General features: G+C 47.4%; 10 protein-coding genes across 10 annotated transcripts; 4 read left to right on the forward strand and 6 right to left on the reverse strand.

Annotated features, from left to right (window-relative positions):
* Window positions 1-308: 308 nt before the first annotated feature.
* On the reverse strand, window positions 309-910 carry N7469_004994 (hemerythrin domain-containing protein; the record flags this gene model as incomplete). The annotated part of the gene is made up of 2 exons (XM_056643914.1): window positions 309-740; window positions 800-910. The coding sequence occupies 2 exons, from the start codon at window positions 908-910 to the stop codon at window positions 309-311; spliced, it is 543 nt and encodes a 180-aa protein (XP_056500728.1).
* A 937-nt stretch (window positions 911-1,847) lies between these two features.
* erg9 (bifunctional farnesyl-diphosphate farnesyltransferase/squalene synthase) lies at window positions 1,848-3,398 on the reverse strand (the record flags this gene model as incomplete). Its single annotated transcript, XM_056643915.1, has 3 exons — window positions 1,848-2,138; window positions 2,199-3,258; window positions 3,331-3,398. The coding sequence occupies 3 exons, from the start codon at window positions 3,396-3,398 to the stop codon at window positions 1,848-1,850; spliced, it is 1,419 nt and encodes a 472-aa protein (XP_056500729.1).
* A 307-nt stretch (window positions 3,399-3,705) lies between these two features.
* N7469_004996 (DnaJ domain protein) lies at window positions 3,706-5,442 on the forward strand (the record flags this gene model as incomplete). Its single annotated transcript, XM_056643916.1, has 5 exons — window positions 3,706-3,811; window positions 3,877-3,920; window positions 3,986-4,079; window positions 4,153-5,225; window positions 5,281-5,442. The coding sequence occupies 5 exons, from the start codon at window positions 3,706-3,708 to the stop codon at window positions 5,440-5,442; spliced, it is 1,479 nt and encodes a 492-aa protein (XP_056500730.1).
* A 523-nt stretch (window positions 5,443-5,965) lies between these two features.
* On the reverse strand, window positions 5,966-6,798 carry N7469_004997 (MARVEL domain-containing protein; the record flags this gene model as incomplete). The annotated part of the gene is made up of 2 exons (XM_056643917.1): window positions 5,966-6,299; window positions 6,365-6,798. The coding sequence occupies 2 exons, from the start codon at window positions 6,796-6,798 to the stop codon at window positions 5,966-5,968; spliced, it is 768 nt and encodes a 255-aa protein (XP_056500731.1).
* Window positions 6,799-8,822: 2,024 nt separating this feature from the next.
* On the forward strand, window positions 8,823-10,538 carry N7469_004998 (histidine phosphatase family protein; the record flags this gene model as incomplete). The annotated part of the gene is made up of 3 exons (XM_056643918.1): window positions 8,823-9,435; window positions 9,488-9,617; window positions 9,689-10,538. 3 exons carry the CDS (start codon window positions 8,823-8,825, stop codon window positions 10,536-10,538), a joined length of 1,593 nt encoding a protein of 530 aa, XP_056500732.1.
* A 192-nt stretch (window positions 10,539-10,730) lies between these two features.
* On the reverse strand, window positions 10,731-12,585 carry N7469_004999 (uncharacterized protein; the record flags this gene model as incomplete). The annotated part of the gene is made up of 5 exons (XM_056643919.1): window positions 10,731-10,766; window positions 10,831-11,898; window positions 11,955-12,124; window positions 12,178-12,312; window positions 12,375-12,585. 5 exons carry the CDS (start codon window positions 12,583-12,585, stop codon window positions 10,731-10,733), a joined length of 1,620 nt encoding a protein of 539 aa, XP_056500733.1.
* Window positions 12,586-13,604: 1,019 nt separating this feature from the next.
* On the reverse strand, window positions 13,605-18,758 carry N7469_005000 (uncharacterized protein; the record flags this gene model as incomplete). The annotated part of the gene is made up of 16 exons (XM_056643920.1): window positions 13,605-14,265; window positions 14,344-14,733; window positions 14,785-14,912; window positions 14,968-15,102; window positions 15,167-15,596; window positions 15,662-16,097; window positions 16,513-16,638; window positions 17,053-17,093; window positions 17,157-17,260; window positions 17,330-17,509; window positions 17,566-17,605; window positions 17,671-17,782; window positions 17,839-17,998; window positions 18,065-18,078; window positions 18,141-18,208; window positions 18,268-18,758. The coding sequence occupies 16 exons, from the start codon at window positions 18,756-18,758 to the stop codon at window positions 13,605-13,607; spliced, it is 3,516 nt and encodes a 1,171-aa protein (XP_056500734.1).
* Window positions 18,759-19,218: 460 nt separating this feature from the next.
* Window positions 19,219-20,420, forward strand: N7469_005001 (uncharacterized protein; the record flags this gene model as incomplete). Its single annotated transcript, XM_056643921.1, has 3 exons — window positions 19,219-19,427; window positions 19,506-19,721; window positions 19,784-20,420. 3 exons carry the CDS (start codon window positions 19,219-19,221, stop codon window positions 20,418-20,420), a joined length of 1,062 nt encoding a protein of 353 aa, XP_056500735.1.
* A 1,133-nt stretch (window positions 20,421-21,553) lies between these two features.
* On the forward strand, window positions 21,554-22,768 carry N7469_005002 (uncharacterized protein; the record flags this gene model as incomplete). The annotated part of the gene is made up of 3 exons (XM_056643922.1): window positions 21,554-21,649; window positions 21,710-22,296; window positions 22,366-22,768. The coding sequence occupies 3 exons, from the start codon at window positions 21,554-21,556 to the stop codon at window positions 22,766-22,768; spliced, it is 1,086 nt and encodes a 361-aa protein (XP_056500736.1).
* A 386-nt stretch (window positions 22,769-23,154) lies between these two features.
* On the reverse strand, window positions 23,155-25,026 carry N7469_005003 (uncharacterized protein; the record flags this gene model as incomplete). The annotated part of the gene is made up of 1 exon (XM_056643923.1): window positions 23,155-25,026. One exon carries the CDS (start codon window positions 25,024-25,026, stop codon window positions 23,155-23,157), a length of 1,872 nt encoding a protein of 623 aa, XP_056500737.1.
* Window positions 25,027-25,051: the final 25 nt, after the last annotated feature.

Genomic DNA, 25,051 nt, shown 5'->3' on the forward strand with positions numbered 1-25,051 from the left:
GATCAGTAATACTGGTTGATAATTCAACTCCGGTTTCGTCCTGTATTTGGATGATGCGACAACTTGAATTTGAGTGTCAAGGCGCCTACCTCATCACGACACAGCCATCTATCAAGTGCGATGAGACCAATTCTGAATGAAATTGTCCTTTGATATAGTTCAATCGACAGAGCCATATATATGAATTACCCAATCAAAATAAATTCCAGGCATTGCTAGCAGTAGTAGTCAAAAAGGGGAAACAAGATACGTAAATACAAGTTCATCAAGGGATAGGGTATAAATTCAACTATAGTAGTACCATTAAATCACATCGGCAGTTTGCGCATCTCGTCAACAGACCAGTATTGACGCATATTTTCTGCTCTTAAGGTCTGAACCTCCTCATCTAGATGTTGCCATAAAACCTTCCCAAAAGCGTCCATCAGCGATCGGACTTCTTCTCGACGCAAGTCCTCCTCGCCGGAACGACACTTCTCCAAATATGCCTCCAACTTCTCCAGTCCAGCATGAATCTGTTTATGCTGCTTCAAAAGATCAAGTTCTTTGCGAAACTCAGGCATTTTCTTCGCAAGTACCGGGAAGATATGCTGCTCTTCGATCGAGTGATGGAAGTCTAACTGCGAACAAAATTGTAGACCCATCATGATCATCTGACGAGCTGATAAGCCGGCAGGTCGTTTGGATGTACTATTACAAGCATCCCAAAGTTGATTCCAGGTCATGCGGAAATGATTATGCTAATCCACTATTAACTAAATTTGTTCTTTGCGGAGATATTGGTAAACGCGTAACTCACAAATCCATCCATCTGCTCTGACAGACGATTATATGCGCGAAAATCATTCGCAGAGAGTGGAGGTAGAGAGCCTGAGCCCTCTTTTCCTATGGTATTATTTTTGCCCGGCATTGGGATAGAAATTCTGGAAATTGAAGAGTAAAAACGTGGAGAAGTCCGGAATGCCAGAGGGGAAACTAGTCGCAGACCGTGCATCAGACGGCAGTTGAACGAGATTAGACTGCCGATTATCACTCGCAAGAATTGACTTCGGAGAATAATTAAAGTGATTAGATTGGGGGGGAGATTAGTTGAGAATTAAAATGGGATTATCAAAGGGGCGAGGAGAGAAATCCGGGGGTGCTGAGAAAGCAGAGATTTCTGATTCGGTGGAGTGGACCTGATTGCAAATGCTTTGCAATCATTCTGCTAGTCTGACTTGGGTTAACAATATCTCGAAGCTGATTGAGGTTGTTCTGTTTAAGAATATTCTCTTCTATAGATAGATACTCGAGAACTCTGGTGAGGAACTCAATAGAAGATTTTGAAGCCCTAATTAGCCATGGGATGCATTCCACCAGTTTATAGTCAAGACAAGGTACTATCGAATGAATAAAGTGGACAAGCCTATTACAAATGAATTGACTATCAATTAAATTGCATTACTTTACGTATGTCCCAGATCTTCAATGGACGTGTGCCATCTCGGCGAACCGTTGAACACAAATCTAGTACATCACTGGTCAAAGAGACGTATCTCCATTCGATATCAGCACTTCTTCGGCACAACCACGGCCATGAGAGGGCCGGATCGCAATTTGACATCCGTGCTAGCCCAACGAAGGGTCTTCCAATCCTAAGTATGCGTGAACAGTTCAAGGTCAGTGGGCAGGGAAGAGCAGATGAGAAAAAGTTGGTTAATTATTATCAATACACATATCGTGGCTGCGGTGGCGACGCATGGTAACGGGAGGGGAATAATAAAACAGGCCACCGGATGGGGAATCGAAGATTAGCAGTTCAAAAGGTCGTAACGCCGTAGATATACAAGGGGGTGGTTCATGGTGGTTTAGAGATCGTCGCGGATAGCGGACGGCGCAGGAGGCCGGAAGTTACCACTGAGGAGCTCTTGGAAAGCGAGATCGAAGCGTGCACCCATCATCCAGGCGGCAAACATCATCACGCCAGCAACAAAAATGACGATGCAGCCCATGAGTGCCATCATGAAGTAAACGTCACTCTTGTTCTCTGCGTCTTCTTGTTGTTTCTTGAGCTGCTCCTCGGAGAGGACACCCTTGACTCGGCGGTTGGCTTCCTCGGCAGTCTGGGTTGGGAAGATAGTCTCGATGAACTTCTCGATCTGGTCGAGTAAATTGATTAGTATGTGAGGGTACAAACGGTGGGAGAAGTATAAGCATACCTTGCCGCAGACAATGCTGATCTTGAGGAAGTTGGGGTCCTTCGGCGTGTTCTTCTTGTGAATCTTACGGGTGAATTCACGGAATCGATCACAGAGAACACGGAGGTTCTGGGTAGAAGCGAACATCAGGCTGCAAGCATCACCCTTGGTGATCTTGATATTACGCTCGAAGATATCGTAGTTGCGGAAGCACAGCTCCAGCGTGGCAATAGCCATAGCCTGGGGGATAGCACAGAAGTTGAAGACACTTTGCTCCCGGAGGCCGGCGAGATAGAAGAGACACTCTTCACCATGCTCCAGAGCGTTAAGGATCATCTCGGAGTTGCAGTTCAGAGCAGCCTCCTTATACTCAGGCTTGAAGAGATCCTCGAAGTTATCCACATGCTTAGACCAGATCTCCTTGGGCCAGAAGCGACGGTTATCATCAAAGTCCTCTCGGATATCGCGGATGATGTTGGTCTTCTGCAAGAACAGACCCATCGAACGATGGAGGTGAGGACGATCAAGTAAGGCCGGGTTGGCCAACTCGGCCTCGACAAACAGACGGGTAAGACCCTCACCAACCAGACCGGCAACATAGTAGCAATACTCATCGTATTCCTCGACAGTCTTGACACTAGCATCCGACAGCTCAGCCTTTCGGCAGTAATCGGCCATACCGTTACCCATCTTCTCCGTGATATCCTTAATGATCTCCTGGTAAGCAGGCTTCATATTCTTGAACTCGGTGATGACACATGGGAACTGAACCAGCAGCTCCCGGTCCTTCTCCTCCTTTCTGTTGCCAGTGAAGTTCCAGCCATCCTGGCTCAAGAAATCCTTGAATCCACGAAGTAGCGGTTCCTTGGTCTCGAGAGGGATCGAGGTATCATCCTCAATAGTATCCAACCCACGAAGTGCCAAGTAGAACACACACACCGGCATCAACAACTCGGCGTGAAGTTCCTGGATGACAGCACTAAAACTCCGACTAGTCAAATCCAGAAACTTGAAACAATCCTTCTGTGATTGAGTTTCATTCGCAGGGTTCCGTTCATGAGGAGGATTGTGCCAGACTTTCCTATGCCAAAGATGATTAGCTGATGAACTCATCTCTCAATTCCTCTTCTCTTAGACTCCACGTGGCATGTACCATTGCACAATTGATCTTAACTGGTAAGGATGAAAGCTGTAGTAGATGGCATTGCCAATGAACCCCATTCTGGGTAGATTGAGGGACACGAATGTCCTTTTGAAAAGAGAAAAAAAAAGAACAGGAAAAAGAGAAAGAAAAAGAAAAAGGAGAAGTGGAAGAGAAGAGGAAGGAAAGGCGGGAAAGAGAATTCCGCCGTTAAAAGGGGAGTGACACGTGACATACCGCCCGGATCGCGGGGGAAACAGGCAGAAAAGTAGTTAGCGTCGACGTCGTTCGATGCGAAGTTGACTTGAACCACCTTTTGCTTTGTGAAAGAAGAAGAAAAAAAGTGAAAGAGAGAGTTACAAGTGCTTGGGATTATTTATACAAGACATGGTTGCCGATACATCTTATTACGACGATCTGGGCGTTGCCCCAACAGCCACTGAGCTGGAGATCAAAAAGGCCTACCGTAAACTGGCTATCACAACACATCCTGGTATGATATATTTGATGATCTGGCATATAAGGGGGGTTTATTGTTACTAATATGACTCTTTATAGATAAGAACCCCGGCGATGAAACCGCACATGAACGGTTCCAGAAGGTCAGCAACGAGTCTCACGTTTTACGCGCCAATTTCAGTAGATAGCTGATATATGATGCTTTTAGATCGGAGAAGCCTATCAAATTCTGAGCAATGAAGATCTTCGCAAGCGATATGACAAGTTCGGCAAGGAAGAGGCGCAGCCCAGTGGAGGATTCGGTGAGTTGATACTGTCACAAGCTTGGAGCAAGCTAGTAGATGTTGAAGTTGGCGGGACTAATAACTGGATCAGAGGACCCCTCCGAATTCTTCAGTATGATATTTGGTGGTGAGGCATTTGTCGATCTCATCGGAGAGATCTCCCTTATGAAAGACCTGACCGCGACGATGGATATCACCATGCAGGAGATGGAGGAGGAAGAGCTGGCTCAGTCCGCCGAGGAGAAGCTGAACATCCATGACGAGGAGGCAAAGGCTGCTGGTGCTGAGCATGCCGCCGAAGGATCCAGTGATGCAGCACCCGCCTATACCGAGAAACCATCTGCCACGGAAACCACCTCCACCTCCACCCCCGCTGGCCCCGAGAAGCCCTCCGCCGCATCTGGCCCGAGCTCCGGTGCTAGCACCCCTCGACGAAACTGGGGACAACAAGCTTTGATGGACCGCTCTGAAGAGGAGGCGCGTATGGATGCAGCCGGTCTGTCCCAGGAAGAGAAGGACCTTCGTAAGAAGGAGAAGAAGAAGGGTCTGTCGAAGGAGCAGCAAGAACGGCTCGCTGCATTCGAGGAAGAGCGGAAGAAGGCTCGCGAGGAGCGTGTCAATACCCTCGCTAATAAGTTGGTGGATCGTCTGAGCGTGTGGACCGAGACCGACAAGAACAAAGATGTCACTCACGCTTTCGAGGAAAAGATCCGTTTGGAAGTGGAGAACTTGAAGATGGAGTCCTTTGGTCTGGAGATCCTCCACGCCGTTGGTGCCACATATGTGCAGAAGGGTACTTCGTTCTTGAAGTCACAGAAGTTCCTGGGTATCTCCGGGTTTTTCTCGCGTCTTAAGGATAAGGGAACCCTGGCCAAGGAGACCTGGACTACCATCTCCACTGCCATCGATGCCCAGATGACCATGGAGGAAATGGCCAAGATGGAAGAGCGTGGCGGCGAGGACTGGACGGATGAGAAGCGGGCCGAGTATGAGAAGAAGGTCACTGGCAAGATCCTTGCTGCCGCTTGGCGTGGTAGCAAGTTTGAGATCCAGAGCGTCCTGCGTGAAGTCTGCGATCAGATTTTGGGTGATAAGCGTATTCGTCTGGAGAAGCGGGTAGAGCGTGCCCATGCGTTGGTTCTGGCTGGTAACATCTATGCCAAGGTATGTTCATCCAATGGATTCAACTCAATCTTCACGGTATTCTAACTCGAGGCAGGCTGAACGTGACCCCGAAGAAGAGGGTGACTATATGGCATTTGAGCAGCTAATGGCGGAGGCAATGACCAAGAAGGGCAAGGATGAGAAGGAGAAAAAGAAGAAAGATAAGAAGAAGCACAGCCACGAAGAGACCGAGACCGAGGAACACACAACTGCTTAAACAGTTTTGATGTGCTTTCTTTCGCTTCTCTCACCGATAGTCTTGGACATATTTCTTGCCTTTTCTTGTTAAGTTCGGTTGTCGATTCCTTGTTTCCAGCGATGCGCCGGAATGCGCAATTCGAGTTATGAGATAGAATGCTTATATACCTGCCAGGTGGCCAACGATGCAGAGATACCTCAATCAACTGAGCAGAAGGAGAGTCAGTAGTAATTATTGCACAAGTAGAATAGAAGTAGCCATGCTGCTAGTAGAATCATTCTACTACGTATATGATATACTTAGGCCTAGAGTCAGTCATGAAGGGCTTGAACAAAAGTTAAATCATCTCGACTATAAAACAGTAAAAGATACTAGATACAAAACATTCATCCTTCCAGCATCACGCATATCCATTATACATTATTCGCATGAATTGGCCGCAGCACAACACCATAGAAGCCAAAGATCGCCAAGAATCATGCCTTGTCGCCAGAATTATTTCGAGTATAAAACGAATGACCGACGAATTTGGAAATGGAAGCTATTTATGCCCGTGGCCGTGGGTGCTCCCATCAAGTTCTGCGCTGGTGACGGCCGATGGGGACGAAATACTATGCGATTGGCTGGGTGCCTGGTCATGTAAAGCCTCAGAATCACGCGCAGAGAGCTCAGAGGGAACAGCAGCAACAGGGGCAGCAACAGGGGCAGCAACAGGGGCAGCAACGGGGGTTGTACTCATAGGCACATCAGTTGTCTGGGGACCAGTTCCCTGCGATGCGCGTTCCTTGCGCATGGATTCATAACCAGGCCAGCTGGAGAGGAGGACGCCGACAGCAGTGAGGATGGTCAGGATGGTGAGAGCAAGGAATATCAGCCTAGAAGAAGAACCACGACGTTAGTAAAAGCATTCATATAACTTAGAAAAGGGAGAGACACTCACCAGAGGAGCACAGCAAAGGCGATAACTGCATTCAGATAATCGCTAGTGCCACTTCCAGTGCCATACATGTTGACAATATCAGCAAAGCAAGCCAGCCAGAAGACGGAAGTGATGAAGTAGACATTGATCGTGACAATCCCAAGGATCATATTCAACTTGGCAGTCACTGTTCCTCTTCTCGCGAAGAACCACGGCAAAAGAGCAGCAGCGACAGAGATGAGCATAGTCCAAACTGCCGTGAAGATCAAGAAAGCCAGAATGCCCGGCGTGGAGTACTTGACATTGTAGTAACCGCATGATAAACCATTGCATCGAAAGGCACGACGAGTACCATCAAACCCCGAGACGATATAAGCAGATAATCCCAGCTCGATAATCGCAAAGGCCAGGGCTGTGCCCAGTAGGACGTAGAGAGCTATATGAAGCGCCAGCATGATTGCGACGCCGTAACAATAAGCGCTTGCAGGTGTTGGCGAAGCTGCGTATGCGGATGGACTGGATGTCGAAAGTTGAACAGCGGACTGAAAGTTGGTCGCGATCAAATAACGAAAAGCGAAAGAAAAGATAAAAAGTGATGGATCACCCCACGGCGCGAGGGGGGGTCCCTTGCGCACTTTATTGCATTTGACGAGGTTCCACGCGAGAAGAGTCCAGTTGACTCGTAAATGAGAGCCTCAAATCAAGAAGAGCATGTTTACCGGGGTAGATGAGCGCATAGTTCAATTTCTTTCAAAGCTAACCGCAGGGCTTCAGCTTCTGTGGAGGGGGATAGGCGCCACCAAAGTAGGACGTGCCAATGGATTCCGATGGATACGAGCACCACGTCGAGATGGCGCAATGTCCAAATCCGAATCGGTGTAAGACAAGCGAGTGGTGTTTCGGGCTGGGCTGAACAAACTAAGCTTGTTTGGTGGAGCGAAGATGAAGAATGAGCAGAGGACTGAAGAGAAGTGGGTTGGAGATGTGCCAGTTGACGAGGATTGCTATTACCATGATGAACTTCATCATAGACGAGATATCAATGAGGACGGAAGATGTCATTAGGGCAGAATTAAGCAGATAAAAACCCAGATTCGAAGTATGAAATTCAAGCTGAGCAGGCATGAGTCGGAAAATACGAGATGCCGAGAGGATGGATGGTTGATACGAGATCTTAATATGTTTAAATATATTTTATTTGACGATACCTGAACCGTTGCTTTTGCCAGTAATCACGCGGACAAAATATACAAAGATGAAGTCTGTGGATGTGCACTACTTGCAGTGGATGAGATACATTGGAAGGTAGAAATATTCCACAAATGCATCTCTCGGAAATCTCCGAATGCTTTTTAGTTGAAATCCTCATCGAATGCTCATTCATTTTCCTCTTCATCAATGATCGACAGGGCGTTTTCCTCCTTGAGGGAACTCTTGGCGACAAAATGTGATCGACTTAGCCTTGACTGAATGCGGTTTAGGGCTAATCCCCGAAGTCGTCGTGAACTCCAGCATTTTCGACTTTTACGCGGTGACAGTATAAGGAGATGAGGAAGAACTAAATCTGCCAGTAGTTGCATTTGACTAAATTATCAAGCTCAAAAAGAAGAGAATAATAGAGATAAAAAGATGCTTGTTGACGTTTCACAGGGTGTGCCCGGGGCCTTGCATCGACGCGCCCACCGCTAGGGACTGTAAACAAATATTTATATCTATGGTGTGGTTTCCCCAGCATTATGTAGAGGTAGGATTTAGTAGGATGAAATTTTGAGATTGGGATCCTATCATGGATTGTAACCAGCATCATTTGTCTTTTGGCTAACGTAGTGATTCTGGGTGCAACACCCAGCATTGAAATGTCCACGGCATCGTATGGATTAACTTGTTTCCGCAGGTTTAATATAAATTGGAGCAGTACTGCATGATCGTGCATGAGAATGTTTGGGATTACCCGAATTATCCCCGAGATAGTGATAAAAAAAAGACACCTCAAGAGGGTTCTAGGGTAGTATCAACAATGAAAGATAACGGTGGGGACTCTTTGGAGCCTAGATAGTGCGATGTTCTTGTCAACTACTTCGCTGGAAAGTAAAGAACTGCTCGGTTGTTCTCGCATCACATTGCCAATTCAAACAAACCATGTGTATACTCCATGATTATTTACAAATGAGCTTCACCTTCTCATGCATCCGCTATGACGTCTTCTCGCCTTACTAGGAGACAATTGCCCCGGATTTTCAGTGGAGACCGAGTGATATTCCAATCAGATTTTATAGTTGGCATCGAATGTTACAATCAGTGCAGCTTGGGGAGTACAGAGGCTCCAGTAACCCTAATTTGGAAATGCGCGAGGACGATCCCGATCCCCCCCCTCTCAACTAGCGACTGGGATATATAACCCTGCACGATCGCGCATGATAATGAAGAATCTGGTTGAACGCAATTTTCGTTGACCTGAAAATCGAGAATGGTCAACACGATGGTCACTCCATCCACCGCGGTTGCGTTACTCGCTTTGGCGGCTGGCAATGGTGCCGCCGCGATGGCTGTTTCAAGCACGAGTCCCAGCTCGAGTCCAAGACCCACTGGCACTTCTTATCCGTCTGGATTTGAGATCAAGAAAAGTTGGGGTCATCTAAGCCCCTTCGACGATGCTCACCAATTCGGCGTGGAGAAGGGGTTTCCCGTGGAATGTGAGCTTTCTCAGGTCCATGTCCTTCATCGTCATGCCCAGCGATATCCCACCAGCTGGCCTACGGATGGTGGAGGACTGGATGATTTCGCCTACAAAGTCGGAAATTATTCCAAGAAAAACCCCGATAAGAAGATCGCCACGGGCCCACTCTCGTTCATCAATGAATGGGAGTATTTGATGGGCAAAGACCTTCTGCTTCCCAGCGGCGCAGCCACCGAAGCTACCGCTGGCGCTCTATTTTGGAGTGAATATGGTCGTCTTTTATATCGCGCTGGCGCGGGTGATGCTATCTATGACCCATCCATGAATACTTTCTCCAATGGGACTCAGCGCCCAAAGCCCATCTTTCGCACAACTTCATATCCCCGAATCTTGGAAAGTGCCCGCTGGTGGCTGAGTATGTGCCTTTTATTCCGGTCAGAAATGGATGCAAGACTAATTAATAATAGGTGGTTTCTTCGGTAACACAGGAGCAAACAGCTCGTACGCATCGTATGACCTGGTCGTCATTCCAGAAGAAGATAACTTCAACAATACCCTATCATCTACATCAACATGCACAAACGGGTCATCTTCGGGGTGAGTCCTATACCTTTCCCGTGTCTGTTTCGCGACTTGTAAAAGGCCACTCACTAACGTTGCGCTTTCAGAGATAACTCGGTGGAACAGTTCATCCCCTCGTTTACCCAGAATGCCCTTCATCGCTTGCAGGGGTATTTTCCGAGCGACTTCAACCTAACGACCTCGGATGTGTACGCCATGTTAACCATGTGTCCATATGAGTATGCTACTCTGGGCCGCTCCTCATTCTGTGCAATTTTCACCGAGCAGGAATGGCAGGATTTTGAGTATTCCCTTGATATGAGCTTCTATGGAAACTTCGGCTTTGGTGCTCCAAGTGGTCGTGCTCAAGGTATCGGCTACGTGCAGGAATTGGCTGCTCGATTGCAATCCCGCTTGATTTACAGCAGCAACAGCAGTATCAATTACACATACGATGACAACACTAAGGAATTCCCTTTGCACCAACCCTTGTATATGGACATGTCGCACGATAACGTTATCATATCAACTCTGACTGCCTTGGGAGCGGATTTCTTCAAGTATGGTCCCCATGGAATGCCTGGTTCCGTCCCCCATGCAGTTCCCCGAAACTTCATTCTCAGCCAGGTTGTACCATTTGGTGCGCGTTTGTTCTCTGAGATCTGGACGTGTCCCAAGGACGCCAAGTTCGACCACCTGCAAGAAATGAAATACAAAAACCCCGATCTCTCATCAGAGTCTCACACGACGGATTATATTCGGTTCGTGTTGAATAATGCCCCTATGTCTACGAAGGGAATGAAGGGCTGTGAAGGCTCAGTGAACGGGTTTTGTCCCTTGAAGTCTTTCCTTGACTCTGTCCCTGGTCTGGTTGATGAAGCCATGTACCAGGAGGCATGCTTTGGCAACTATAACATCACAAGCCAGGTTGGAAATGGACAGCCGATAGACCCATAAAGGCTGAATGTAAATAGTAACGCTATCCCCATGAAATTATATTAGGTTTTCCTTCGGAAACGCGTCTAGCAGTCTAGTGATTGAATCGAACACGCTTTCAAATATGGCCGAATTTATCTCTTGTGGTAAGAACTAGGACATTCAATGAAAGACATAGTTCCCATCGGATAAAGACATCTCAATTCCGTTCGGTTATTTCAATTCCCGCCGTTGCATATAGCGACGCCACTAAAATAGTCAGTATTTCTCCTCAAGAACAGGAACGAGACACCTGAAACCAGACAAAACTTACTACAGGATTGAAAAAGTATACTGGAACTCCCAGAAGGAAGACTCCTCCACAGACACCGGCCAAAATTCCCATCGCAGCTGGATAGCTATATTTTTCGACCATGGGATTCAAACCATAGCTGATCCCAAAAGAAATGATGTTCTTAGTACCAACAACCGCAACAAGAGCTGGCCCAGGATTTTTCTCCCAAGCCTCTGCGGCAAAGGACGTAGTGAGAATGAGCACCGAGACAAAAGCCACCTGAAGCAGAGTCCATCCCATGTAGGGTCCTCCCCAAGTAGCAGTTCCATCGGCTGTACAGCCATAAAGTACCAAAGAAACAATCACAAGAATACCCGGCGCAATGAAGAGAAGTAACCGATGCTCTGGGATATGAACACCATTATTCCTCTTCGCCATTTGCAAAATAAACCAGTCCCCAAACACACCGGCGTACAACATCCCACCAAATCCACCGAAGACACCACCGAGATTGATCAGTCCGACACTCTTAGCAGGCCAGCCATAACCCTGAAGTACCGTGTCATAAGTCAGTGACATACCGACGGACGAACCGAGCACAACAGAAGCCAGAAGTGTGGCATATAAGATACCAGGCGAGCCGAATGCTTCGAACATATGGAGCCAAGAAGTAATAACAACTCGAAATGGATTTGGCGAAGGCTTTCCCCAGGGTTTCAGCATCTGGATGTATGTCTTCTTGAGTCTTGTTTCATCAGGAAGCACATCATCGTCGGCTTCTTCCAGAGCTTGCAAGTAGACTTCTGCTTGCTCTCCTGTAAGAACTTGGGTAACACCGAATTGGTCCGTCACAACGACTTGTCCGTCCAAAACCTGTGCACGACGCTGATACTTGGTTTCGAAACATGTTAAAACAACGATGAACAGTCCAAACCCCACGGCAATGACATAAACCCAATAGAACCAACGCCAGCCCAGGGCAGCTGCTTCATAGGAACTGGCCAGATTCAAAGCACTTGTAACCACATTTTGTGTTGCCCAATACACACCGTATACAAGTCCACGCTGGTGGACAAATGTCACCTCGGCTAGCATCAAGGGCAGCAGCTGGAAGAGGAACTTAGTGGAATGCTTCTTCCTATCTATGAATGGCCAGTACTTACCGATTCTGTGGCACCTGTAGCCAAGCCTTGCAGGATACGCAAACCGAGATGTTGCTCGAATGTTTGAGAGACCGCACATCCAACAGTCGCAGCGAGGAGTACGACGATAGAGATGATTGCTGCAGGTCGACGGCCGTACACAAGACCGAGGGGCAGAATAAGATAATTTCCTCAAGGCCAATTAGTAACCAATTGTTTGAAATTGGAACAATATGCGACATACCAACACCGACAAACAGCGATGGAAAGGTTCCCAACCAAACCACTTCTGTTGTTGTGTGACCCTGGGGAATGTACATCTCAAAGAAGACGTTCAAAATAGAACCCAAACCACCAACTACAGAAAGGGACATGATAGCTAAGGTAAAATCAGTTGATATTCACCATGACAAGCCCGACGACCTAGATGAAGAGACTCACAGAACCAGCAGCAGCTCACAATAACACCCATCTTCTCCAGGAATGTGAAATTCAGTGGATCATTGGGATCAGCACTGGGAATGGGCAACCGCAGAATATCCCCAGACGCATTGACGAGAAGACCATCTTTTGATTTTTGATCTCCATCCTTTATCGCAGGTTCGATGTCCTCGACAAGCTCAACTTTGACTTTGGGGTCGATAGTGGCCATGGATATTCAGGTAGGCTCAACACCCTCGTTGCAACACGAAGGTATACCTAGAAAGTTTTTCGAAACGGCCCCGGGGAGAAAAGAAGAGAAGAGAAGAAGTAAGAGGAGAGGCAAGACTATCCCTTATGTTGTCAAGATGGTTGTCCACCACGCGCTCAGGCGGGGATGGGGGAGGGACGAAGCTCGGCAGAATGGACAAACATGATAGCTTCAGCAAATAATTTGTTAGGAAAAGTCATATCAATAATACACTAGCGTAGAGACATCAACACAACTCGAGATAATCCATTTTACTCGGATGACAGTGGAACCCCGTGGGGAATAAGTGGAGACGACGTCCACTTGCCGGCCGTTCTGTATACTTCCGAGTGGAGGTGAGAGTGAGTCCCCTCCCAAAAGAGAGTAGAACCCACAAAGACCGACACAAAAGCAAATAAGAAAAGCCAAAAAATAACATTTGATCTACCGGTTTCCGACGCAGAAAGGGAAAAAAGAGAGAGACAGCCTAAGTGCTTCTAAATGACCTCCACTTTCCTGCCGGTTGGCCTGCGCCAAAGCGAAAAGAAGTTACCACTTGACCACCTGAAATATGAAGAGAATGACCCTAATTAGTTGCCACTAGGCCTTTTTAGTAGTTACTGGCTGTAGTGGAATGGTTATACACTGTGATTCCTTGAAGGCTCAGCCCTCCAGAATCAGGTTGTATACTCTAGACCATCAGTAATTTACCACTGTGGTATATATGCAATGTTTATAAAGATCAATCTGCAATAAACCATAAGCACGAGCTAAACAGGTATCTCATGCTTTGTTATTAGTTTTACCAACCCTGGGCGTATGTGCGAATGGTCGAGGTAGTTAGGATCCGCAAGTATTCAGCTATCTACAATTTAAATCAAGCAGGCAACATTCGTATCAAGACGTTCATGGAATTACTAGCATGAGTATTGTCTAGACCAAGAAAGGTGCTGAACTTTCTCTCACATAGGTAGTGAATTGTGTGTCCGATCTTCAAGTCATCATGGAAGATTGCCCAGATCCTCAATCAACGCGCAAAGATTTTGAATCATCGGAGGATAAACGTCATCAGGCAACAAGAGAGGACAGTTATTTTCGAAGATCTGCTTGGCTACAGCCATAACAGAGCGTGGTTTACCCAATTCGCAGAACACGGTGACCTTATCATCCCAATCATTCGTCCCACGGACATCGTACATCGTCAAACCAGGCCTCCCAATCCCTCGCGCAAGGAAAGCCTTTGTAGTCTGATCCTCCAATCCATCCAATGCAATAATCGGTGCCAAATCGGCCTCGCTGAGCGGCGTGTGAACTTCCGTTCTTCTATTCTCGCCGCAGTGTAAGAGTCCATACACCCATAGGACCAGCGCCGCATGGTATATGGAAAGGGAGTCGAATCCTCGAAATTGATACGCAGCCACGTTTCGCGCAGCACGAAGGACTTGACCAGCATGCCAGATGGCTGTGCGCGCTTCCTTTGTCTGGCTCCAGTCTCGAAGGGCTGGGTATGCCCGTCGGGCGTCATGCTCGCCTAATTTTCCGACGAAGCGCTGGATTCCATCAATGTCAATGTGCAAATACATCAAGGTGAACTCATTCAAGAGAGTTGTGACGGCCGGTGGATTGGACGTCGCTTTTTGAACGCTGATAAGAGTTGTATATCTGGGAGTCGTAAAGAATTGATGTTAAAATTGTTGGCTGATATGTATGGAGACAACTAGTATCGCGGAAGAAACTCACAGGTCTTCTTGTCGACTTTGTAGCCAGAGCCGTGTCGTGGCCTTTGAACCAGATTGACATCCTTGCGAAAGAAGCATTTGGTGGCGAAATTCGTATGTTTGTACAGCAAGTCCATGCAAAAGCGCAGTCCGAGCAACCTCCAAATCCAGTTCTGGCGGTATTTGGTTGATGAAGGATGGATCGGAGAGTAGATCACGCAAGCTCAAGTCAGAACAGGTTGTCATCGTATATCGACTTGTCCAGGTATCCTTCCAGACGGACGCAGTCGGAGCGAGCCATAATTCTCGTGCAGCAGGGAAAGGAAGTGTAAGCTCGGCGTAGGATGTGAGAGCTGGTCGATTCATCGACGTTGCAACCTCGACATCATGGCCGAAGAGATGATAAACGAGACTGATCGATGAACAAGGTCAGCAATGAAAGAGAAAAGATATTGAATCTTACCGTTTGAACGACTCCTGTCGCACCCAGCTGTACCATGCTCGCTGTAAAGAGGATTCATCGTCACCAAAGGAGAACGGTGTGATAGTTGAATAGTTGGAACGGTCGAAAGTGGATGCCCTACGAAGTGCCTGACCAGGTTGAATTAGCAAAAAGAGAAAGAAAACTATGCTTGGATATGCTCACCGTGCAAAGTGGTTGAAGGTAGCTCTCTGCGATTTGCATCTTGCGAGTATAGCCACAGAAGATCCCAATATCTAGCCACAACATTGAGGCCTGGAGGTATTGCAGATCTCGCAGAACGCTATTGTCATCCTCAACCTAGTTGATGGGATTGATTAGATCCAAAAAGCAGATTGGGAAGAGAAGATATGGGACTGCCTACCAGTTGCGCCAATCCCACTCTGGTGATCTCCTGAAGAATAATTCCTGTTTTACTGATGGAAGGCAATCCACAACAGACGCATCCTGCAGCAACCAAGGCAGTCAGAAGTTCAGGACGTAATTGATGATATGCTGTATCGTAGAATGTATATGGGTGAATCCAGGCATCGGTTTCTGTACGCTTCCCAATGCCAACTTTAATGAGTGTATCAAGGTAATCCGCCGAAGGAAATGCCGCGACTGACAGCCGTGATCCACCAATGCAAATGACCAATTTGAAAATATCGTCTCGTGCTAACGAAGAGAGTCTGCCTGGGATTTTGAGCAATTGAAGTCGATCCTGGTGCTTCTCGGGAATGCTGTCGCTATCTCGAAGGGGTATCCTTCTTTCGTCGCTGAAGGCGTGCTGATTCTTTTCTGGCACCCACAACCTGTAATCATTAGAACTCAAGAAAAGTTTGTCGAAGGAATACAGAGCGAGAAAGAGGATACGTACCAAAGTGACCGCTGAAATGCAGCTGCACGTCTACGTGCAGAGTCTTGGTCGTCAAGCAAAGGCTGTTGCGAGCTCTCAAATCCAGGAAAAGGCATTGTAGGGTCAAAAATTCGATCCAAGTCTGGTATAAAATCTGTGCCAAAAATATCGTGTTCGGCGAGAGTGAAGTCTGTGTCTTGCATAAAATCAAAAACCCGAGGCTGCTGTGTTTCCTGGGTTGAGTTCGTTTGAATCAGACTTGGCAGCATGACCTGCTCAAAGAAAGCCGGAAAGCTGTTGAGATTAGAAAGTGTATCCATTTCGCGAGATGGTATAAAGGAGTCAAGGCTCAAATCTGCCTGTGATGTCAAGCTAGTCTCGTAAATATCTCCATTTGCAGAGAATGAAGCCGACCCTGATGCACCACCAAATGTTGAATGGGCCGAGCTTGGAGTTGCTGTAAAATTTGGAAGAGTAGATGCATCAAGTTGACTTTGTTCTTGATGTTGTGGAGTCTCAGAGATTGAAATTGGATACGAGACGCGCCGACTACGCCTTCTATTGCCTTTGGATAAACGCGAGATACACTCGATTTGCTTCGTCTGACATCGCTGAAAGATAGATTAGCTTCTCATCGTGTCTTTCCTTCAAAATCTGCTAGGTTTGATACACGGCATGGTCTTTCATTATCGCAACTCAACTTGGCATTTGCGCAGGGTTCGCAGGCCTGAATAGCCCTCTCCTTCACCCGCTTTTGGGGCGTTTTCCCGTCTGTGACATCTCGCTCGTGCACTGCTTGATGACGCTGCAAAACATCTCTAAGTACCATCAGTCTATTCTTTGCAGAATATCAAGGCTGAAAATCGTCCTACCGTCGATTGAATCCACGATGACACGTCGGACACTGATAGACTCGCTCATTTCGATCTGACCCACAATTAACGAACTGGCCTCTTGTTTCTCCCGAATCGAGTACCCACGGGAATCCAAATGCCGAGCTAGATGATCGGGTCTCTCATACCCCTTATCACAATGAGGGCATCGATGTAGCACGACCTTGCGGGAAGATCGACGTGAGGTCTCGGGGCTGTCAGCCATGGCACAATACAATCCACGAGACAGAAAACCTGGGGGAAGCCCTTGATTTTATGGGTTATCGGGAGGTGACAGTTTTGCGGGCCACTTTTTTGGCGACGATCCACTCAGCACCACGCTTTTGCGGGGTTGAGTACAAGTGACGAATACTGTTGAGGGGATTCAGACTATTATTTCGAGAAGTAATTCTTAGAACACATATAGAGCAAGGACCAATATAGTATTTTCAAACTACTAGTAACGGGGATCTTGATTGTTTTTAGACTGTTTACTTCATGCAGACGTCGATATCTGCCGTTGCATCCAATCCCGCGCACCTCGGTACATGCAATTATAATCCATGAATTCATCCGGCCTCCTAGAATCTCAATAGTGAGCAATTTGAAGAATTCTTGAGATAATTGGAGAAGCTCATGCTCACATAGTAACCTTTCTGCTATCGTCTTTAGCAGTAGCAGGTTTAGCGGCCTCCCTACTATAGGTTTGAATGAGGCTGGCTCGAGAGTAACGCGCTTCAAAAATATTCTAGAAAAGGTTAGTCATCTAAGAGTACCTACTCTTCAGAAAAGGGGGTTTACAGTAGAGCGTTCATACCTGGAATATTTGAGATAGGTCTTCAAAAGGTGGAGGGTCACAGATATCCCGGAAAAATGAACCCAATGCCTCTGCATCCTCAATTGCTTGACTCGCACCTTGTCCTTGAGTAGGTAACATAGCGTGGGCTGCATCTCCGATGAGAATTACGCGCCCATGATGCCATTTACCAAGAGGATCCTGTGCAAATTTAGAAAAGAAACAAATTTTCCAAGTTTTAAGAGTAAGAGACTAACCAAATCACGAAGCTGCCACAATCCAAGATCGGGTGAATGTCTATTGATTATCACGAGGATCAGTACTGTTCATTATGAAGGATTTTGGGACTTGATGCAACGTACTTGAAAATTTTCGTTACCCAGGTTGGGAATTCGGAGAAGGTCTCAAGCATCTTAGCTAAGTCACCTTCAGCCACCCATGATTGCTTTGCATTAGGATCTTCGTTCATTTGTTCTAGAAAAGGCTTGGTATGAGGGTCTGTTAGAATTATGAAAGGGATTCTTCCTCACCATCTGGAACCAAAGCTACAATCCCATAGACCTGCCCCTCCCTTCCAGGTCCCATTACCAGACGGCAGTTATGCGCAACAATCATGGAGGTGAATGGATCACGAGGATTAATCTTTGAGCAAAACTCGGGTTCTTCCTTTTCTAGTGTGTCTGTGGAGATCTTCATTCGAATTAGTTAGATGGATAAAATATATTGTACAACATGAGGGGGACAAGAAAGACAAACCATGAGACGATAAGCTAGTTCGAGTTTCAAGAGTTAGCCGTGGATACCTTGTGGACCTAAAGCTATAATGACTTACCTGATAGACCCGTTGGAAGTGCTGACGACTCTGTATCAAACAGAACATGCTTTCGCACCACGCTGTGTCTGTATGATCGTCAATTTTAGCGAAATTGTATGTGCTACACCTATGAAGCGCAACATACATGCCATCTGCACCAATAATAAGATCGCCAGTGATGGTCTCTCCATCTTCCAAAGTTACGCTTCCTTTCAGCGGATCGCAGTCAGTTACCTTACAAGCAGTTCGCACCACAACCGGATCTCCCACGCGATCAGGAGATACAGCTGCCTTTTTCAAGGTGTCATGGAGATCTCTCCGATGGAAACATAGACGGTCAGCTCCGTATTCTGTCCTTGTCTTCAGAGGCAGTGAATTAACCAAGTGGCCCTCAGTATTATAGATTCGAAAGCCTTCGTCTACAATTGCCTTTGCCTCGCCATGCAACTCATTCCTCAACCCCCACTCGCTTTCAACGATACGGGATGCATTTGGCTGGAGTGAAATCAGTGCCCCGATCTCTTTATTCAACCTTGACTGCTCCAAGACGGTGATGATTCTGTTCGGTGCTCGTAGAGCGATTGCTGCGGTGAACCCAGCAATACCACCTCCCACAATGACAATGTGGAACGCCATACTGAGAGTATTCGAATCTCAATGACCTCAAACCAATCCTATGATGATTTTGCTTGTTCCCTCCTTTTTGAGGTACCACAGACCTCTGCGCTACTAGCGACGATGGCCACCGTCCACATTCCATGATTCCTCCACCCCCACTGGGACCGCCCACTTGCCGAGCATCGAGTCAGAGGCAATTCCCAACAAATGAGGGTCACACGAGCTCAGCAAAGAAAATATAATGATCGGACGGCGCGAATTGGAGCGGGGGGTCAGTTCCGAGGTCATTCAAGCAATTTCATTGTGATTCGTTGGGTGGTAAGCATTCCAGATATTCAAGGTTGAATATAAACGAGTCGAGGGTCGACTCCATTCGATATCCTTAGGGGCCCAATTTGATTTAAATACAGCAAAAACCACGATCACAACTCCTTGAAGTTTATATTGGGAGTATCATAGAAAGGATATAATCATCAAAATGTCCACAACCACAACCGTCACCGAAAAGCCCTCCATAAACCCCAATTTGCACGGTTTGGGTCGCATGCGCGTCGATGGCAATGAGCAGCACTATGGAGACTTCCGGGACGAATTGTCGCGCAACGGCTATGCTGTCGTTAAAGGCGCAATTCCACTTGAAAAGGCCATGAAGTACTCGGATGAGATGTACTCGTGGCTGGAGAATTTGTGAGTAAATCCATACTGGATATGGATATACATAGATGTCCATGATATTGACTCAACTGAATACTGATCTATGAACAGCAATCTGGGCTTTGATCGAAATGATCTTTCTACTGTGCACAAAGACAATCTGCCACTCATCAATGAGAAGGGGATGTGTCTTCACTATGGTCTTCCTCATGAAAACTTCGTATGGGGTGTTCGCAGCGAACCAGGTGTTGTTGGCGCATTTGAGAAAATCTATGACGACGAAGATTTGATTGTCTCCTTTGACGCGATCAATTTCCAATTCCCCAAGTGAGTATCCCACGCAATTAAATTTCTTCAAGATAATATTCTAACTGGAAATTCAAATATAGTCGTACAGATATTGCTCCTAACAAGCCCTGGCCGCATCAAGATCAAGACCCAGAGAAACACGGTTTCCGTTGCATGCAAGGTCTAGTCAACCTTCTACCTAATGGAGCCGATGATGGAGGCCTCATCGTCTGTCGTGGAGGTCATCTACTTTCCGAGCAATTCCATCGCGAGATGGCAGACGAGGAACGAATCCCTGCTTGGACCCCCGAGTGGTATGGCTTCACCGAGCGTGGTATGAAGTGGCTCGAGGATCACGGCTGTAAATGGGAGAAGATTTGCGCTGAGCCTGGTGATTTACTTCTATGGGACTCGCGCACTCCTCATTATAATCTCAGTCCTACAAAGAACCAGCCCCGGTTTGCTATCTATACTTGCTTCATGCCAGTCGCAGATGCTACGCAAGAGGATCTTCTACGGAAGAAAGATGCCTTTGACCGTCGTGTTGGCACGACCCATTGGCCAAATGCAAAGCACACTGGTAGCAATATTGCCCAAAGAGATGGCAAGGATGATCCTCATAATCGCGATGCCCCAGTGAATGAGCCTGTTCTCGGCGAAAGAGCATTTAAACTGACCGGCATTCCGTACATCAACAATCATTCGACAAACATCAAACAGACTACTGTGGCCGCATAGAAAACTACGAGATGTTCAACTATGTGACATCCCTGCACAAGAATTGTATGGGCAATCTCTGTCATTGTCACTGGTTTGTTGGAATCCATCGGAAGTCGATAGCAGGTGTTTGTTCGAGTACTTAGTATACTGTTACTCTTTATTTACAATTGAGGATATTCAATTTGAAGTTATCCAAGGTGTGGGATATCTATGCAACTCGTCAGGATAAAATATCGTATCCATCGTATACACCTAGAGATATGATATCGACATTCACATGTGAAGTGGGCCACCGACCAACGAGAACACACAGAAATAATCGTAACCTTTTCAATGTTGATCTTCAACCCCATTCGATCTAAACTTGCAGATCCCCCGCCTGTCTGCATTCTTCTCCCGAGTTTCCATTCAGATATCTAGTCGTATGATGCCGGAGTGCAGCTCGTCCGACTATTTTACCGAGTATGTCAGCCTTATGCGGGCATAATATCTTAAGTTGCATTGCATTCTGGCGTCATCTGGCCGCATAGAAGATCTAGTGAGAAGCTGTTCCCAAATAGTCGGCCTAAACCTCGGCTGTTGACTGCTGGGAATGCTCACGCCACTCTTTCGTTCGTCCAACGTGTCGTATCCGAACGTCAAAAAGAAATAAACTGCAGCAAATAGTCTGGAACTATTCCTTACAGACCAATGATAAGCCGGTAGAGAGTCATTGTTGTAGACCTTCAAGTGATTTCTTTCCATTCTACCCCGCGCTTTGAACGATCCTCCTCGGTCCGCGCATCATTTTCCACCCTGCTCGACGGTTTCACGGCCGATGTGCTGCTGAATAGCGTCATGGAGAGCCCTGGATAGATTTGATTTGTTCCTCTTTTCAAGAGAGGACAAGGTGAAAGTGTATATAAAAATGGTATCCCCCACACCAACAATGTATTTCGAATCAAATGCCAGGGTTTTGTAATTCAGAAGGCTGCATCCACTCCGATAGAATGACTTTCACCATACCAGGTGCTTTAGACACGAAAGAGTGTCTCTTATATGGATCCCTTGCCCTGATAGGATACTTATTCCTAGCATCATCATTGAGATTCCGACGGCAACAGACGATTCAAAGCAAATATCCATATAAGACGAGAGCTTCGATGTCACAAATGACCGATCATGATGCATGGGCAATCCAGAAAACTATTCTCCAGATGGAATTTCCATTTATGGTCGTAAAGTCTCTCCAGTTCGCTTTGTTTCGTGTAAGAGTTCAGCACCATCTGCCTTTCCGGGGGGACAATCATACTAACCTGGCGAGATAGACATATGGAATTCCGACTATATCGACTCTTCTCCTCAAAACTTCTCAACTGTCAGACTCATCTACTTCGTTCAAGCGATATGCTGATACAGGCGCCCTTATCGGCGAATTCATGGCCTTTGATCCGCATTCTGAGCGCGCGCAGACTGCCATCGCACGAACAAAATTTTTGCACAAGGCATATCGGAAGAATGGAAAAATCCTCGAAGATGATATGCTGTACACATTAAGTCTCTTTGCCACAGAGCCGATTCGATTCGCATCTTTATATGAATGGCGTGAAATGACAGAGATGGAACGTGCTGCCGTTGGAACGTACTGGAAAAGCCTTGGTGATGCACTGGACATCAGCTATGAGAAACTGCCTTCTGGGAAGATGGGATTTCGAGATGGAATCCATTGGCTTGAAGAGATCAGTGCATGGAGTCATGCTTACGAGGTACAACATATGAAACCTCATGGGCGAAACAAGGAGATTGCGGACAAGACAATCGACGTGCTGGTTTATAACCTGCCGGGATTCATGAAGCCGCTGGGGGTGTACCTGGTTTCGTACCTAATGGACGAGAGACTCCGAAATGCCATGATGTATGGATCCTTATCTTGCAAGTAAGATGTTTCAATGCATGAATCGACATACTAATGAACTTACACCAGGATCGAACCACCCCCGGCATTCTTCAGCGCGGTGTTCGCTTCCATGTTTCAACTTCGCAGACTCTGCCTTCGTTATGTTGCTTTGCCCCGGCCAAGCTTTCTTCGTTTGGACGTGTTCAATGAAGAGCCGAACCAACACGGGCGCAATTTCGTGCTCTTTTATGAAGGGGCCCCATTCTACGTACAACCGACCATTTGGAATCGATGGGGTCCGATGGCGTGGCTCAAATGGTCGCTAGGCCAAGCCTTACCGGGTGATGAAGGTGATAAATATTATCCCCAGGGGTATCGCACTGCGGATCTTGGACCAAAATATTTTGAGGGCATAGGACGTAAGGAGGTAGAAAAGCTTCGCGAGACGTTGCGGGCCCAACGCATGGGACAAGGTCCGTTCTCAAGATAGCTAGTACTGAAAAAAAAATCATGATTGTCAATGACACGCGAAAGACATAATGTGATGAATGGAGGATCGTAGTATAGCACAGTACTGTAGTGAACATCAAGGGCGTAGATCACAATATTTGATACATAAGCAAATGGCACATCGGGTATCTATCACAAGATCAAGGGTGGTGGCCGAAGTCTAAGGAGACGGTCCATGTCTATCACTCAACTCTGGAAATGTCGAACAAAAAGAAGGGAAAAATGCCAGCCTGGGGTATAGGGCAAAATCAAAAGAAAGTAGGTCTAGATACGACGCGCGCATGAAGATTGGATCGAAGGAAGGGTATTTGGCAAATGGTGTGAAGAAATGTAAAAAAGGAAAAGAAAGAAAAGAAAAAGATTAGGTCAATCGGTCCCGCCAGGAGACGATGGCAAAGGGAGTGTAGCTGGGTCAGGCTCATGAAATGTGTCAAAGGAGACATCATGAGAATTAAAGACGGATGAGAATTCCGTTGATGGACTGAGGAGAGCGCGCCCACTCTCCCCAATTTCACCCAATTCTTCGGGGGCGAGAACTCGTCCACCTAATTCAACATCCTGGACATGGACGCTATATTCGAGGGCTCTCTGGCCCTCTTTGATAAGTTCCTCTGTCCAGCCGAGGCAACGTTTGAGGCTTTGGTTCATCTTTTGGCTGTCAACCAAAAGTTCCTGGTGTTTTGCCAGGTCCAGCATGAACTTTTTCTCATCGTGAGCGCGGTGCTTTGCATCGTGTTCTGCGAGCGAGTCGGCGCTCATGGCATTCTCATCCGTCACTGAATCCTCGTCACTGAAGTCCGACATGTCGTGTTCCGAGTAATCATCGCTCGGTTCTTCATCCATTTCACTTGCTGTCGACAAAGCATTTCCCGAGAATGAGCGAGTTGATGGGGCCATTGACAGACGACCAGATCGACTGAGGCGACGGAACCTCCGAAGCTCTGCATTCTGCTTTCTCATTTCTCGCTCAAGCGTCCGATTGATTGCAAGGAGGGAGGAATTGCTGATCTCCAAGTCCATGATCTTACGCTCAGTTCGCGCATTGAGTACCTCACCTCCAGCTTCTGACTTGCCAGGACTCATCGGCATTCCTAAATGGGGATTGCTTGGACTCATTGACATGGGAAGATATGGAGTGCCGGGGCTCATAGAATTGGAGGCATGTGGATCATTTGACACAGAAGAGCCGTTGCTAAAGACACGGGGTCGAAGGGTTGGTATTTGATCGGACATTACAGGGGCATTGCCATCGGCACTGAAGTTCCCTGACACGATAATGGGACTAGCTTTGAGGCCATCATAGGTGCCATGGCTCGAGGAGCCTATACTGGATGATTTGCGATGTCGAGGAAGAGGAAGAGAGGGGGATTCTTGCCTGTCGGGATGGGGGTTTGGCGGGGATGAGAAGCCTTGTAACACGCCCTCTATCCCGTGAGTTATATCTGGGCTGAAAGACACTTGTTTGTCGGGTAGAGGGGGAGAAGTGGTATCCGATGGTCTTGGGGATCGTAGGCGCGGTGATGGTGACGCAACGGTTCTGGCGGGAGGTGCTGGACGTGGCAGACTGCCCGGCCCCCCTGAACGACGCCCAGAATTTGGCATCGTCGGAGGGTCATCGGACCCGGACTCTCGTTCCTGATTTCCATTCGCGTATACAAAGCTCGCCACTGAAGGGGCCTTGCTGGGTCTCGGGCGGGATGTTTCTACTTCGGAAGAGGTTGTTGAACGCGCATCGGAAGCATGGAAAAATCGAGGGGAGCTACCGGCCATATCGGTAAAAGAGTTTGGACGTGATAGTTGGGAAGTCTGTTGTCCCTCCGCCGTGAGAGTCTTTGCTCGCAGGCTCCTCGATTGCTCCGGCTTCACCCCACGGGCTGGACTGCGTTCAGTTCGGCGAGGGGCAGCCAACCCCAACCCAACCGGTGGCTGAGAAGAAGCTTGTGGCGACGGGGCCGGAGAATGGCTCGGCGAGGGAAAAGTGGCATCGCGCCGTGTATTTCGCGGACCTGATCGTGGGGTGACATTGGCACTGAGATAGGATGGAGCAACGGCGGGGGAATCATCTTTGGAAGGGGTAAAAGGCTGGTCATGAGCAAGACGACGAGCTGCAGGATGACCGGGGCTCGGACTGGCGAGTTTAGGCGTTAAAGGTGCGCGGTTAGTGCGGTGAAATGCCGCACTGAGCGTGGGGGTGAATGGTTTGGCGAGGGAGCCATGATTGTTTTGTTTATCGGTCATGATGAGGCGGGCATTGCGGGGCGCA

The sequence above is a fragment of the Penicillium citrinum genome (genome assembly GCF_028827155.1).
Source record: "Penicillium citrinum strain IBT 23319 chromosome Unknown utg000004l:1.0-2404223.0:1.0-2405248.0, whole genome shotgun sequence".
Lineage (NCBI taxonomy): Eukaryota > Fungi > Ascomycota > Eurotiomycetes > Eurotiales > Aspergillaceae > Penicillium > Penicillium citrinum.